The sequence below is a fragment of the Phalacrocorax aristotelis genome, chromosome 6 (assembly GCF_949628215.1).
Source record: "Phalacrocorax aristotelis chromosome 6, bGulAri2.1, whole genome shotgun sequence".
NCBI classification, from domain to species: domain Eukaryota; kingdom Metazoa; phylum Chordata; class Aves; order Suliformes; family Phalacrocoracidae; genus Phalacrocorax; species Phalacrocorax aristotelis.
The window spans coordinates 20,443,760-20,460,349 of record NC_134281.1 but is presented as its reverse complement, the minus strand read 5'-3'; the positions used below and the strand labels follow the sequence as shown (position 1 = coordinate 20,460,349).

Below are 16,590 nucleotides of genomic sequence, written 5' to 3'. Positions count from 1 at the left end.
TTCTCCTCCCCTTTGCATGTATGCCAAAACAGATTCTGCTATCACCTGTTCTGACTGAAGCACGAGAGTTGGGTTTAACACTGAAATAGGTTCAAGTATCATGTCCTATTCAGTGTGTGATTGCCTTACTTACTAACTTGCTACTGTTCAGCAGTTCTGGCTTTATTTTCCTTTCCTCTTTCCAAGTAGGGCATAATCTGAGATAGTAGGTCATTTGGCCAAGATGTCATTGGTCTCATTTCAGGAAGGAAGGGTGTTTTTTTGTTTTTGTTTTTGTTTTTTTTTCTCAATTTTCCCAACAGCACTTCCCCATGCTAGTAGCTCAAAATGCTGTCGGTTTGGTCTTCAGCTTGCAAAGCTCCTGGAGCTAAGCTAATTGCTGCTACAGACATAAACAAATTGAAAGGAGGCGTGGCTCACAACTCAGTCCCTTGCTTGCCACCTATCCTGGAAGGGAAGATTATCTGTTGTGTTGTTTACTGTGCTTAGAGGAGCCAATAAATGTATTATCAAGAGAGAAGGCACCGTGCAGAGTAGGTTAAGAACTTATGTGGCTGTTTTTTATGACAGTCTCCAATGTTTCTGCTCTTTGCAGGTTGAATTAGTTATGATGTTCATTTCACTTTTTTCTGAGCTGTTGTTTCTTGTCCCAACACTTTATTATTTGCTTTAGATACATATTGTTAGATCTTTTCTTTCAGCAAGCATTAAATAATATGCAGTTAACCACTGAGTTTTTGTAATGTTTTCCAGCTACCATAGATGTAAAGCGGAATATCTTTGACTTGTGCACAGACAGCAAGGACTGCTATCTGGCTGTCATTGAGGTAAATGAGCTAAGAATAAACTCTGGTCTCTGTAGCTGTAGTTTGAGTGCAGTGCTTTTTGCTCCTTTTTTAAAACCTTCAGAACTGATGATTCTGGAGGTCCTGTCATTAAATTCATGTCCTAAGCAGTGGTGGTGTTAGTTTTTTGTTGTCCACCCCCAGCAGTCTTGTTTTTCTGCCTCTCATTCCTTAAACTTCCAAACACATTTGCCTCTCTTCTTCAGATGCTTCCCACTTCAGAACATGCAGAGGTTTTCCTTCTCATAAGTATAAAGACAAATGCATTTTTTTCCTATTTATAGCAATAATTGCCTATTAAAATTTGCACTGTATCAAGTAACAGGGAAGTGCAATCTTCCCTTCCCTGGGAGCTTTTCTGTGAATCACTCTTATTGTTCCTTTTTCACTTACCTTCCTAGCAAAATCCCAGAAGCTAAGGATTTGAAGCAAAAAATATTGAGCGAAACTTCTGGTCTGTTAAGGGGGAAGCCACATTAACTAATGGGTCTTGAACCTGACTGTGTAAGTGTAGGGAATAATTTAAAATCCTGTTCACTTAATGTTCTGTGAACCACTGATCCTTACAGACCAAAAAAAGCAAGCCAAGATCTTTTAGTAGGGCAAGCTTCATCTTTAACTACTGAAGTTGGAGTTGTTAAGGCGGTGAGGCCAAGATATGAAAATTTTCTTTTATATGAGTGACTGGAAATGTTACTTCCTGGCATGTGGCAGCAGTGGTTGCTGGGGTATCAGCCTGATGTCTTCTGGAACTCTTGTGATATGACACTATTCTTTCAAGGCATATGGTTCAATGGTATCATAGGGAGGCAAATTTGAGAGGAAGTCATGTGCAGTTAGGTGAGAACTAAACCAAAGTATGTTAAGGATCCAGTAAAGGTTTTGTAAAGTCTGCTATTATTAGTGTAACTTGTGGGTGACAGAAGCAGAAAGTAGATATTTACGTCACTCCTGGGCTGGTCCTTGAAACCAAAAAGGCTCATTTTTAGTGCGAATTGTACTCCTGCTTGCAAATGGGATGGAAGGATTTTGGTAATGTTTCTGTAATTCAGGTCAGATATAGCACTGAATATAAATGCTGAGCTTAATTCCTGGGGCTAACTGCTGTGTGGGCATCTTATCTTCAGAATCAAGGGAGCATGGATGCCATGAACATGGATACGGTTTGCAGACTGTATGAAGTGGGCAGGCAGCGTTTGGCAGAAGATGAAGAGGATGAAGAAGAAGATCAGGTGAGAAGTACAGCATTAACCTGGTTGTTCAGGAGTAGCTGTTAGCCATCTACATGCGAGAGGCCAACAGGTGTTCATTTATTACCCATAATGTACAGATGCCTCATTTGGTCTCACCTAATGTGAAGTAGATTGCTTTACTGTCAGTGTAAACTAAGCCTATCTATGCAGACCCTGTGTTAGCATAACTTTGAGTAAACTGACATGATAATTTATAGTCTGTTAATTTCCGTAAGTGTTTCAGTCTTGATCAGAAACTTTGCTGTTTGTTCCGCTTGGGTATTTTTTTTAATATATTTTGACACCCAGTATAGAGACAATAGTGTTTTGAGGCTTTCTTTTTTTTAAATTCTAAGTCTCATATTTGGGCACAACTTGTGACCAATTTCTGAATGAGACACAACTTGTGACTAATGCAGGGAAAATGCACAGTACCTCTACACAGCAAAACGCTTTAAGAATTTTAAAGAAAGCTGTAGGTTTGCATTGGGATATGTTGTTTTTCCTTCTCAGACCAGCCATTTGATCTCTGGCAACTTGTCAAAAGAGCTAAGAACTGCAATAAGTGGTCCTCAGGGTGCAGTTGGTAGAATACACAGTAGCACAGAATAGTTACTACAGTGCAATGAGAATTCAAGACAAATTTGTAGCTTTTTGGGTGTCAGGTGGTTGGTGGGTTGTTTGTTGGGGTTTTTTTTGTTTTTTTTTTTTAAACAGGCAAAGACCTTATGCTTCAATTCCCTAAAGATTTTAAATGCGTATTTCTCTGCTCTTTGATGTCTGCATTCTAGTAAATCATATATTTGTATCTCCTGTGAGAAAAGCTGACTTCACCTTTTTCCAAAGAATGCCAGAAGGTATATTTTGGTGGGCTTTTTCCAGACTCTGTGGAAAGCTGGATTTCTGATACCCTTTCTGTCTCTGAATCTTCTGTTGCTAGGTTAAAACTTTCATGTTGCAGTTCAGAAGACTGGATAGCAGATCCCAGGAAAGAGTACCTTTCATTGTAGTTAGTCGTTATTGCTACAATTTCACTGTGATTCTGAAGACAAAGCAGTAGTTCTGATTTGTATACACAGTTTGCTGTCCTGTCCTCTCAATGTGCTGCAAGGTTGCAGCTGAAGTCTTGGAATTCTTAGAAAATCATTGGTCACTCTTTCCATCCCTAGATTGGATGGTTTCAGTTTAGGAACTTTTAGAATGGGTGAAGAGTAGGATTCTGTGGAAAGCAATGAAGAGGGGGGGAAACTGCTGTTTCTACTTTCTAGCCATCCAGTGCTTGCCTCAGGCACTAGTTTCTATTTTTGTCTCTGCTTCCACTGTTTTTGTTCACATTCAGTATATTTTAGTAAGCTTATTCACATTTTCATTATAAAATATTAAAAAATAGTTTGTAGCTGAAATTGATTTTTGCATTGTACAATGATTAACTGCAGCTATCAAGACACTGTTTTGTGATGTCGCTGGTAAGTGTTGACTTAAGTGGAGATCTGTATTTATATTAGAGGATGCAGTCTGAATGCTGTTGGTTGCAGGCTGTAACACTAGGTACCAAGCGGAGATAAGGTGTCTATAATCCATCAAATGTGACTGGGAATGCTTCCTGTCTTATGAACGGAGGTGGCTCCAGGCAGAATTTAAGTATGCCAAAAGCTCTTCTGTAAAGCTTATGGAGTATTCAAATAAAGCTGCTTGTGGATCGATGTACAAGCTAAGAGTGACTAGTTAATATTGCATAATTTCTGCTTTTTATGGTCTTAATTTCTAGGGTGTACAGATGTTTCCTAGACAGTAACTTTTAGGGATGGTTACAATCACGTTGCTCTAGTAATAGATATTTGGTTTTAATATAAAGAACGCTTATGAACACAAATTCAATTAAATCTATATATATTAGCAAAACAAACTAAGCCCTCTGTCCTGTAGCTATTCACTGCTGTTCCTCCAGGTTTGTTCTAGTCTCAGGCTTACAAAACATAGCTTTTTGTCTCTATAGAGACATCCAGCATTGAGCTAGAATGAGTAGAGGTTTTCTAGATTTAAGACAGACTCTCTCTGGCACATTTGTCTATTAAGGCTGACAAAGGTAATTTGTTTCCTGATGAACAGGAGTTTTCTGTGTATACATATGCTCACGCATATGTAGGTGTTTATTACTTGCCTAGTTAGTTTCTATGATTTGGGCTTTGAAAAACTGGAAATATACTTCCAAGCTTGTTGGGACTTCTCAGAGATATTCTAAAATGCCTTCTGGATAAAAGAGGAGGCTTTCTGATCTTTTTCATGAAAATGGTGTGGGGGGAAATCCATGTGAATCAGCATTAATCTGGTGTCTCTTTGGTCAAGATTTTTAGAGCAGATATTAATGTGTTTGGCCCCAGTATCCTCATACCTTGACCTCATGCATATATGTATTTTTGTATATGATCTACATGGGTCCACAAGTACAGGTTTTTTTCCTGTACAGACAGTAACAAGTAATCAAATAGAGTTTGATGGGCAAGCCTTGCTTAGAAGTCATGGGATGCGGAATAAAATTGCTTTAAAAATTGTGCTTCAGGCAAGTTAAGAACTGTGGAGAAGAGGATCTGCCTGACATTTTTTACTCTAACTTTTGATGCCTCATGAAGTCAGTTTTGACAAGTGTCAACTGATAGCTCTGTGACAGATATTTGAAAAGCAAAAGTTTGAAAGTCTGTAAAATGAATCTAGCAGGGGTATTTGGCCTATAGATGTCTTCCAACTCCTCTTATTTAAGTGGAGAAACAAAACACTATATTACTCTTCCTTTCTCAGACCAAACCTTGTAAAATCAACTGGTCTGTTACATAAATTGCCCTCAAATTAAGTGATCAGGCTGACTTAGCTGGCTTGTGTATGCTACTGCTACAGTAAATGCTTATGGTTTTGTTTGAGATACTTGAGAGTAGCACCACTGTAGCTGGGTTCTTCCCTGGCTATTATACTAGCCTTTCATATGAGATCTCTGGAAAGCTGCCTCTTCCTAGTTATGGCCAGTAATCCAGAGTTGTCAAGCCTTGTTAAACAGAACAAATGCTAAATGGATATTGATACTCTTGTGGTCTGTACTTACTATGATAACTGAGGAAAACTGAATATGTAACACACTTAGCAAGAGCTGGTTTGTCAGCTTTTTTTGTTGGATGTTTTACTCCAAAAACAGTAGTCTTTCTGCCTTGAACTTTCATGAGTTTTGTGTATTATTTCACTGCTGGGTGAGTATCTAAACAGGTCCATCAGTGACTGAAAGTCTCACTCACAAGTATTTGTAAAACTATATTTAGTCTATGGGGATATAGACAGAGTTTCCTATTCTTCAGTCCTGCAGCAAGATTGTTGTCCTTTTCCTCCGGTATTTGCCACTGTTTTGATATACTCCTTCAGAATTAGACTTGGCAAAAATAAGATGGGCATCTGAAGTACTAGTACAGATGCTGGACCATCTTTTGGTTGATAGCTTGCTTAATTCATTTTCCTTTCTTGGCTGATTAATATCCCCTGTTTCACTCAGTAATCTACTGTCTTCTGTAGTGAGGCAGACAGAAATTTCAGAGGAGATGGTGCAAAGGAAAGTGAATGTACTGATCCGGCCTAGAAATGGCACGTGGCAGTTGCCACAGGCTTGAAAAGGAGACTTCAGAAATATTAAGTGATCAGAAAAGATAAACCCAAGGAAACTGGCTGACCACAGAATAGACTCAAAACTGTGGAATTTAAGTCTGCATGATGTGATCTTCTGAGTGGGTTACAGGGTTTTCAGTCTGCGTTTTTAACTCTTTATTTTAGTTTTCCTTTACGTATTAGTTCTTTAAGGCCTATTTTTCTCTCTGTGGTATATGATATCGATGATACTGCATCTGTGAGGCTCAAGTAGTACTCTGTTATTGTCATGTTCAGAGAGATTTATGGCTTCAGCAGCAGATTGCTTCATCTAGCTGTCCCTGTCCTATAAAGTGTGTTCTACTTCTTTTGCCAGAACTGAAGAACTGTTGTTTATCCTGCAGTGCTTCTGGGCTATCGAAATGGTGATGGTAGGTGTGTAATTTGTCTTTTTGCATTGGTTTAGAAAATTCTAGGTGATGTGAAATGAAAGCTATGAGGATAAGGCAAAAAAGACTCAAAAGACAATCCCTATTCTAACATGTGGTACAGCCAGGTTGGAGAATGTTTTTCCTCAGCTTTCTATGTGGTCTTTGTGAGCCCCGTTTCTACGTTTATTTTAGGACTCTCCCCCATCCACCTGTAACAGCAATTCCACTGTACTTTTATTGCTGTTTTCATGAAGATACTTATTTGCTGGGGAAAAAACCCACTAACCTCAATCCATATTGGCATATGTATTTGAGAACCATCAGACCATGGTGGTGCTTTGCCACTACAAGCTGTCTAGAATGAAAATGTCATCAGGGACCCTTAGTTTTTCAGGAGCTGTTCCTGTAACACTTGAAGGTATAGTTCGTTTTGAAATCTTGCTCAAGATTAAATGCTTTACAGGATAATAGTTGGGAACAAGTATTTTCAGACAAATATCTCAACTTATGATAATAATATGCATGTGTTTCTTGCACACCTTAATAGGAATCTTTGAACTTAGTTGCAGCTGGGGAGGTTAAGTAAAGAGTCGTTTCTATCAACACCCTGTTACGTAACAGACACATCTTCTGAACAGGCATTCTCCAAAACAGATATTAAAAAAAAAAAAAGTTCTCCCAGTACTTGTACTTCTTACCATATTTTCAGATAGTAGCAAATAACTCTGCTTCAGCCTATTCTGCTGTTTCAGAATCTAGTTTCACTACCTGTCAGTTAGTGTAAACGGGAAATTCTTGGAAAGGGAAAAGTAATTGGAGTTTTCAGAAGGCTAGACCTAGTATTACGGAGTAAAGCCACTTCAGCAGAGATAATTCTGCCTGTTCAGAATCAGAACAGAAATCAAAGATTGACTTCCTCTCACCCAACACATCTTTCTAGACTTTCCAGAGTAGGTGGGATCCAAGAAAATAAAAGCTGCCTTAGCCGTGATAGCTGTGATGAGAAATGTCAGTCAGAAGCTTGAGAAAATGAAGGAACAAATTCTCGTCCATAGAGGGAGAGTTCATTCACCTGCCAAATTTTGAAATTGCTTTACACACTATTGTTTGTTGTCATGCAATTAAAGGAATGGGCTTAATTTTGTGAGTGAGAGTGTGAGAACAGTGAGAGAAGGGAAGAGAAGCAAATTCAGAAATTGCACCTAGTTCTGGTCTGCTTATGTTATTTCTGAGCCCTACAGCACAGAGAACATAATAGTCACATTAGAACACATTTATCCCTAGCATTAAGGAATGTATCGACTGTGAAATTGACTTGCACATGCCTCAAAGACAACTGTGACTCTGGAGTTAGATTGATTATCATCAGGTCATACAGTCACATTAAAATGTAAACATTTTGTAGGCAAAACCAGAATATTGGTCAAAAGAGTCCCTACTGAATATGCCCATCCAACAGAGGCCCAGTTACTTTAAAGTTTTTGTTTATCTGTGTCATGGATGCTTTTTCATTCATCATGGGTAAGTAGTCATTGTTAGACAAGCTAAACCTACTACATAGACTAAGAGAATAACTGCTTTTTTATTTCTTCACTCCATGTTTTGCCTCTGACATACTGTATGCTGTGTGCTGTTTCCTGTATTAAATCTGCACATACCTACATCTGCGTAGAAGCCTATGGTAAGATTCCTTGCTTGTTACATGTAGTAACTTCTGCGAATTCCCAGGCTTCTATGTTTTTAGCTCTGTGACCTCATTAATGGCTATGAAGAAGTAGAAATTCTAACAATTAAGTAGCCAAGAAGATAAAAGTAGGTGCAGCCCTGTAGAGTAAAGGAGGTGAATACAATGAAATTAATGGTATGATAAAAGAGGTGAGTTTGGGCTTGCTAGGTGAGGGGAAGGATGGAGACTAGGTAGGTAATCTAGGACGTAAAATTCCTTATGTGCTTGACCCCCTAGAAGGGCTGCTGGCTATACTTAAGCTTTTTCTGCTGCCCTTTTTTTCAGGGAGTGTTAAGAAGTGAGTGGGGGAGGAATCGGATAGAAATTCTTCAGTGACTGAAAACCAGAAATGGTCACTTTGTCAGTCCTGAGAATTGTACAGCAAAGAATCAGAGTACCAATATGCTAAACATGTTTTGGAAGCAAAGAGAATTGTTAGAAGATATGACAAGGGAATTGTTGGTGGAGAAAGATGAATTATGAATACATGGAGAATCTTAGTCCTCTGGAATTTGAACGATCATCATATGTTCTTTTTTTATGAAAGCAAAGCCCCTTCCCATGCTGGAAATAGGTAGTAATTAAAATAATACTGATAATTTGGAAGAGAACAGATTATTAAAAATGAGTTTGCTTTCTTCTAGGAGAAACTTGAGGGAGGAGAGTGAAAGAGGGGGAAGTAAACTAGTAGGTGGTTTCTTGCAAAAGTGAATAAATTTACCAAAATAATGAGACTCTGGGAAACATGAATTTCTTTACAGAAAAGACTAGAGAAAATAAACAGTTTATAGAAGCAGATGTTTACCAACAGATTATTAGACTTAGCTACAAATAGCCAGAATTAAACATGAGCTGAAAGATTTGAAAAAGTGGGAAAAGCTTCATTTGATTAGGTGTTTTGCAGGTAGAGAAAATGCAGGCTCATAGGTTAAAATAGGAATAGTTAAGAGTAAAGTAATACCATATAGCATGATTCAAACTGAGAGGTGTGACAGAGATTGTGCTTTCAGAGGACAGACTGTTGCTGTAAAGCATCTGGAGGTGAGAGGCATTGACTTGGAAGCAATGATGGGAGGTGAGCATGGGGCCGGGGAAGGAGCAGCTCTGAGATGATGCCAGCTGAAGAGTTCATAGAGCAGTAACAGAGGAAGCTGGGCAGAGAACTGTTGATATAAATACTTGTGTTGGACTGTGAATCAGCTCCTAGTAGATAACAGAAAGGGAATGAGGTGTTAGATAAAAAGATGAAGCTTTTTGTAACAGCTGAAACCATGTCAAATAAGCAAAAAATCAGTGACCTGTAAATCTCAAAACTGAGATAAGGTTCCAAGCCTAATATCAACAATCAAAAAAGACCTGTTGGATCTTCCCTTGGCAGCTAACAGCCACCGTAGTGTAAATTTCAGAGATTATGTAATCTGCAGTTGAGCAGTCTAAAATTTTGTTCATCTGGTCATAAAAAAAAAAGTCATTCAAGAAATATAAGAAAATGCTATAAAAAACCTTAAGAGTGCTTATAGAGAAGCTGGTATATTTTTATATACTGCAGATCTGCAGTGCTGTAAGCTGTACTTTCTGAAAGTACTTTGTTACATACATTGATTTTTAAATTTTATTTTATTTTAACATTTTATGTTAACATTAAATCAAAGTTCTGCCTCAGACTCTGCATCAGAGTTCAAATAAGTGAAAGACTGGGGGTTTCCAGAGCCTTTAAATGTTTTTTGAGAGATGAACACTTATTAATATGTTAAGTATCAATAACCTGTACTACCCAAAAAGACAAATTTTGTGTCTTTTTTATGTGCAAAATGAATGGGTAAAGTGAGAGTCTATAATAATGATGGAAGTCTATGCAGTGCATGCAAACGTGCATCAAGGAACAGCATAGAAGAAAATATGTAACGCTTGAACATGAGCAAAGAGTGTTTAATGAGCTCTGAATGGGCTATAAATACTGGCAACATGAAGAATTAGGTCAAGCATTTACAGTGCTGCCACCCTATATATGCCATTCCTTTAGGAAATGTTTAGGTTTTTTCCTTTGTAGTTATAAATGATAAACCAAATCTACTTGGCTTTGTGAGTCTTCATGTAAGATCACAAACTGGTAGTAGAGTTAAGTTACCAGTAATTTGCTTTGAGATAATATTGAGATAATCCTTTGCTTTTCTGATTCTGTAAGTTAATGTCCAGCTCTTCTTGTACTATGACATCTCTGTAAATCTGCCTATGTGCAGGCATGTTAAAAAGCTGACATGAATCACTTTTGCCATCTTAATCATCCTCAATGTAGTTCCAGGGTCATATACTGTGTGTTGAAGCTATTTGTGTTACTGTGTGAATTAGTGAATTTTGGTGAGTGATTATTGAGAGATCTTCTCTAAGATGCACGCTTAAATTAATTGTGCCATTTGGCAATCTTATCCTAGAAGAACTCACAGTTCCTGCATCCTTTATACTTTGTCTAAAGTGTATAACTGATGATAATACACATTACTGATTTACATACTTGAGACTTTTTGAGTTAAATTGATACAAACCCTTTTTATAGATGGTCTTTTCCAGCCTAATCTAGACTTTATTGGTTGAGTCAAATTAACTCTTCGGTTGAGTCAAACAAGTTTTAAGTTAAACTAGAGCCTGTCCATGTGTGGACATCTTTCTTACATCTGTGGATAGCTATTTGGCACTGAAGTAGCAGCTTCCTTTGCTATCCCCTTGTAATTGTAACTGGGGTTTTGAGTTGTTCTCTTGTTCACTTTAAATTGGCAGCTTTGTCTTTGTTCATTGCCTTCTTTTTGCAGTCTTTGCTTTAACTGGGGCAAAATCAGCACCGTAAGTATTTATGCAGAGAAGTGGGGCCAGGAAGCCATTTGTGTATGAAACAGGGTGGGTGTTTTGTAGATTAAAATTCCTTTATTAATGTGTTTCTGAAGAGCAGAAAGAGTTGGCCATCCAGTTATGTTGACACTGTAATGCCCTCTGCACTGCAGCTGTTATGACATCTGTGTGTGCTGTAGATGAAGAGTAACACTGGTACAGTACAGAAGATAACACAAAAAAACCCTAGTATTCATATTCACTATAATTATTATATCATTAATACATTTCTATACAACATATAATTACAAATATGAGTCTCATTAGGGGCCAGTTGGTACTCTATTTCAAACTGTTCTTCTCTTGGCATCTATCAAAGTAAAGCTCCCTTAAGTTAATCCTAAATTTAGGTATCTACAAGCAATTAACATACCTAAAGGACAGTTAACTAAAATGGGTAGCAATGTGACATCCTTAATTCAAAACCTGGGGTCCATCATGTCCGTCTGAGTGTTGCCTACTCTGTTTAAAAAGGAGCATTAGATTTCTTTTTCTTCTTTCCTCCATCATAGCCTCAGGTTGTGATTGTTTGTAATCTTACATGAATTCCATAGGAAGATAGGGTTTTGGTCTGGCTGTATGGTAATAGTGCACCTGACTGTAGAGCAGGCACACAGAAGTATCAGGCAGTGAGTCAGAGTGCTGATAGTGAGGTAAAATGTTTTTCAGAGGGAAGGTTATGGGATGGTTCATTTGATTCTACAGTGCTACCCTTGTGCCTTCTGTAAAGATAACTGGCAGCTGCGAAGTGGCTTCTGTTGGGGAGAGAAGAGAATATTTTCTAAGGGAGCAGAGGAGGAATGTGAGGACTCCATGAACAGCTGAAGTTCTGATCTAAGCAGCTTTTACGGAGAACAATCCAAAAAGAATATCTTTAGGCATCTAAAGGAGTTAGTGATTGCTAAAACAATTCCTTGATATTAAGTCATATGGTGTGTGTTGGTCCATGGGTTCTGTGGATCAGTTTACTCTAATGAGGAAGACAAGCATAGGTGCATGCTTGTTTTGCAGAGAAGTGCATGCTTTTTCTTTTTTCTAGCACCACCTGTGTCATTGCCCAAAGCTCTTGGGAACTACTGATGAATAGGTAGGAGTTTGCTTTTGCAGATTTTTCCTTCAGAAATCCAGACATGATTTAGAATAACTGTTCTGCCTATCTTCCTTTGTGACATTGCACAAGGATTTTTTTTTCCACTGCTCTTACACAAGCATACTGAATGAGTCATTGGGGAAGGCGTGCCATTTTTTATCTGTGTATGGATCCCTTATGTGAGACAGTTGTGGTGTCTGATGAGGATACAGCCTAGACATGCATTAACAGGCTGGATATCACTTACATATGATGGTGTTAGACTCCACCTGGTATTTTCTCACACCTTTCTCAGCTGTATGTTCCACATATTGTTTTTGGGTGCAGAAGCACAGTGTGCTTTCTTAAGAGAGATCTCGCCACATATATGCAAGCCTTGTGTTTCTAGACTGGACTATTGCAGTGTGCCTGCAGAGGTTTGTGCTTGGAGATTGTTCAGAAGCTAGTGCAGAATTAACCTGTTACTTAGCAGAAGCATCAAAGTTGCCAGGTTCCTGTTTGTGTTCTTTAAAACATAAGGTACAAGTTCCTCACTAATTAAGATCACTCCTCTTGAACTGTGTTCCATGTCATTCATTTAGCTCGGTAAGGATGTGCACTGTGTGCATGCCATGCTCTCTATCACATGCACGTGTGACTTCTTGTAGTGTGGCTTTCACGCTATTTTCTGGTTTACCAAGAACAGGCATAATTCAGGTCGCATCTTACTGTTCTTAGGTGGTTTTTAAATGCGTGTGGTCTGATTCTAATTGCCTACTTCAGATTAAGTAATTTAAACTGGAAAGGTGGAAACACTGATTTCAATTCTTTTAGCATTTTGTTGCTATTTGTATTTTCACAAAGGTGTTTTTCCTCACTGGTGGTATAATTCTTCAAAGTTAATTTGCAGCTAAATATACACCCTTTCTGTGTAATTTGGTGCTTATTCTTGTCAGCCAGAAGACATTTTTAGCTTTATACAACTATAATTCATTTCATCCTGTATTTGAAGGATGATATTGTTATATGTGCCTTGCCTTTAGCTTAATGCAAAGGTTGATAAAATAGTATTTCAATCTCCAATGACTACGTTAAATGTGAAACATAATAAAATTCAGTAGTTTTGACACTTTCTTTTAAGTCGTTGTGGGCTAGATATTTAGGAGAAAATGCTTTGAGAAGTTCCACGGATGTGGAAACTAAGAAGGTACCTAACTCATTTCAGAATCCTTTAGGTTTCAACTACAAAGACTCTAAATGAATCTCATACACAATAGAATTTTTCCTAATCACTACAGTTATGAGTCTATCTCCAGACACTGAAAAACTTGGCTTAATTTTTCCAAGCTTTTAAAATAAATTGATCTCTTCCTTTCCAGCCTCCAAGTTGTTCAGAAACTGAAAAAGAAAAATAAACTCTTCTGCCTTTTCAGTTTTTAATCAGTTTTTCAATTCTGAGTAGAGTAATTCTGAATAAACTTTATTAAAGTTTTATACATTGTCTGCAGATACTGCATAGAACAAAAGTAAAAGTTATTAAGGCAAAAGCTTTTATGCTCAATATATTTTCTGGAAAATTATACTCGGTATGGCACTGCAGTTTAAAACTGTGAACTGCAAGTAAGATATTTCCTCTCCCAGTGTGTATACAATTCAAAAAGCAATGTCCGCTCATTTGAGGACTCATTGACTCAAGGTAAGGTTTGCAATTGCCTAAAATAATCATGGGCTTTAATACAGGTTGTTTTAATCTTATACTTAATGTAAGCTCTTTCAGAAGGTAACGCATATGTAGCAAACCAATGCTTTTATACTGTAGTCTCCATTTAAAGAACACAGCCTCTGGTCAGTAGAGGAGACTTGGCTGCCTTTTTCAAGTGAAGAAACAATAAAATTTGCTCATTTGTTTCTTTTGCCTATGATAGATGTTAGATTTGTGTAGGTATGGTGGATTTTTTTTTTTATAGCACCAACTGGAGAAAAGTAGGTTGGGGAGATGACAGTAAGGTCTTTTTCCTCTGTCCTTTTAGATCTGAAAATGCAGCAGTCTAAACACCACAATGTGAGTGTAGTGAGCTTGAGAACCAAATTAACCTGTGAAGTAGGTTGTTAAATATCTGTCTTAACTGCTTCATAATATTGGAAGATGTGTTCACTCCCAAAAGAAAGGGGCAATTAAGGCTGAATGACTTAGAGCTGCCTTCCTACCACATGAGAGCATTCTGTCAGCAAAAAATGATGTCACTCTGAGGAGATGCGCAGGTATATTGAACCCTTTCTTTGAGCCTTGTAGACTTCCTGGAGCTTGGCATGTGATGGCACTTTTTGGGTTCTCATTTGTCTGGAAGAACAATAGGACTGTAACAGCTTCTTCCCACTCAGTTTTATCCACTACATGTGGATTTCTGGATTTGATCTGTACAATGAGAAGTTCAGTTGCTTTATTGAATGCAAATTCTTATAGTTTGATAGAGAAAGACCTTGATCCACAGGTAAATGCCAAAGATGAGACTCGTGAGCTGCTTTGAACAGTTCTATCATCTGAAGTTGAATGATTCAGAGGTTGGTTTAGGCTAGTAGTATCTTTCCCTTATTTTTACCTCTCATCTAAATCAGGAATGACTTAAAGACTGAACATCCTGTGCTGCATGCTGTTTGATGCAAAGTAGAGGTTTTGGTCCAATTGAAACTAAAGCAGTTTGTACAAGACTAGCAACAAAGCCATGGATTAACGGGTGTTATTGCATGTCCTTCTCAAGAGTGCATTGTGGTGACATGTTGATGGCCAGTATTGGAGGGGAGCTTGAGCCAGTGGTACCTGTGTTGCGCCAGCATACTGCAGGATAAGACTTTGCAGGCCTGCAGATGGATGATCTAGCATGTGTCATGTTCTGTAGCTGTGGAGGGAAAGTATTTCTATGGGTGATGGGAAAGTGTTTATAATGTGTGATGTCTGGATATGGAAAGAAGTGAAAACTATAGGTGTTTTCTTCAATTATTCTTACTCCATTTTACATTTCTTTTAATGTCTGCCATGGAATATTTCTGCTGTCTTTATAGGAGGAAGAAGAGCAAGAGGAAGAGGATGATGATGATGATGATGATGATACAGATGACCTTGATGAACTAGATACAGACCAGCTGCTGGAGGCTGAGCTGGAGGAGGATGAGAACAATGAGAATGCTGGTGAGGATGGAGAAAATGACTTTTCTCCCTCCGATGATGAGGAGCTTGCCAACCTCCTAGAAGAGGGAGATGAGGGTGAAGATGAAGATTCTGATGCTGATGAGGAAGTTGAGCTGATTCTTGGAGATAGTAAGTGTGTGCCCAGCTTGGTAACCACAGGTGACCTTGTCATTTGTTTAATGTCCTGACAAATCTGCAACATCTAAGTCTTCCCTGAAGTGACTTAGCTGACTTCCCCCTTGGTGGTATGAAATGTACAAATCATCATGCTTGTTCACCTGTGGCCTCCCAAAGTAATCTATGGGTAAAACAGCTCTTACCTGAGAGAACAACTGTGAGTGCTGGGAAGGAAGGTATCTCCTTTCTTCAGGTGCTCCCAGGTGCATGTGAGAACTTAAAGGCAGGCCAAGAAAGCCCACGTGAAGAAGCCTTGTATGATTGCTTCCCTGTACTGCCCTTCAAGGGGACACCAGTTGAACTGTTACCTCACCTGTCTTCTCTGCCTTATTTTTAGCTGTAAGGACAGGGAAGCATTTTTGCTCCTTGGTGCTATTCTTTATCTTTTGTAATTGCTTAAAGTGCAAAACCAACATGGCATTTCTGACTTCTCTTCCTTTTTTGGACTGTTCTGAAGCTAACAACTTTTGGGATAAAATTTAAATTGTTCTCATTTTCTGGCATTCTACAGATACAGAGACTTGAAGTTAACGAAGTGTGTGTGCGTGCGTGTGTGTAGGAAAGAAAGGTCTGAACTTTTTATGTAGCAATTCAATTTGGAAAAAGGCTTCACAAGAAAGAAGGTGAGTAGGGTAGTGTCAGGCTTGGGATTTGTGACACCAGATTCTGTTCCCTTTTCTTGCAGCACAATTTTTGAATGTGTGACCAAGCCACTTGGTTTTATAATTTCCAAGCTGTAAAATGGGGATAATATAGTTACCTTAAGTTAAAAGGTGGGTAAGGATAAGTAATTACAGTGTGCAAGGTGCTTGAAGTCCTGCAGTGATAGGAGATTGATTCCTACCTCAGCTCTCATGTTAAACTTCTCTGCCAATGCGCTGGAGGATTAAGCATGCCAGGCCTCTGTTTTGGCACTAATGTGGCTGGCAGACTTATTCATGTCCCTCTTTTTTGTTAGAATGCAGCTCAGTCATTTTTAAGGATGTGATCACATCAGGTTGCCAGAGTTATTTGTGGGGCCAGTCTGCTGTTCTCTTGAAGGTAGCAGGTATACAGTGCAGGGCCATACAGGACATTTACATAACTCAAATTCATTAACAGCATATTGCAGTTCAACATTTTGGGATCGCTAGATAATTTCTGCCTGTCCCAGTAGCTGGCAGGACCTTCTTGACTTCACTTATGTTTCCTCAGGGGGTGCAGGGCCAGAAGCTATTAAGAGAGCAGCCAGAGTGCTGTAACTTGAATTGTCCAAGGGGCAGAATGGAGGGGAAGTTCAGGCCACTTCAACAACTATTCCTGTAACAAAACTAGATGCTACTTGACACGTAGTTATTTCAGGTGTGCTCTGCAGAGCACTGCATATTATGAAATGGCCACATCTGTATGCCATTTATGGATAGAACCACTTGATCACCA

At 38.6% G+C, this 16,590-nt stretch overlaps 1 protein-coding gene across 3 annotated transcripts in view; it reads left to right on the top strand.

Moving 5' to 3' along the window:
- Nucleotides 1-16,590, top strand: part of DCAF1 (DDB1 and CUL4 associated factor 1) — a 53,720-nt gene that overhangs the window by 33,883 nt on the left and 3,247 nt on the right. For 2 of the 3 annotated variants that reach the window (XM_075096448.1, XM_075096449.1), the window contains exons 21-23: nt 754-827; nt 1,973-2,077; nt 14,868-15,123. In XM_075096448.1, coding sequence (XP_074952549.1) covers nt 754-827; nt 1,973-2,077; nt 14,868-15,123 — 435 coding nt within the window. Of the gene's footprint in view, nt 1-753; nt 828-1,972; nt 2,078-6,074; nt 6,130-14,867; nt 15,124-16,590 lie in introns of all 3 variants that reach the window. The other variant, XR_012661096.1, reaches the window with a different exon arrangement.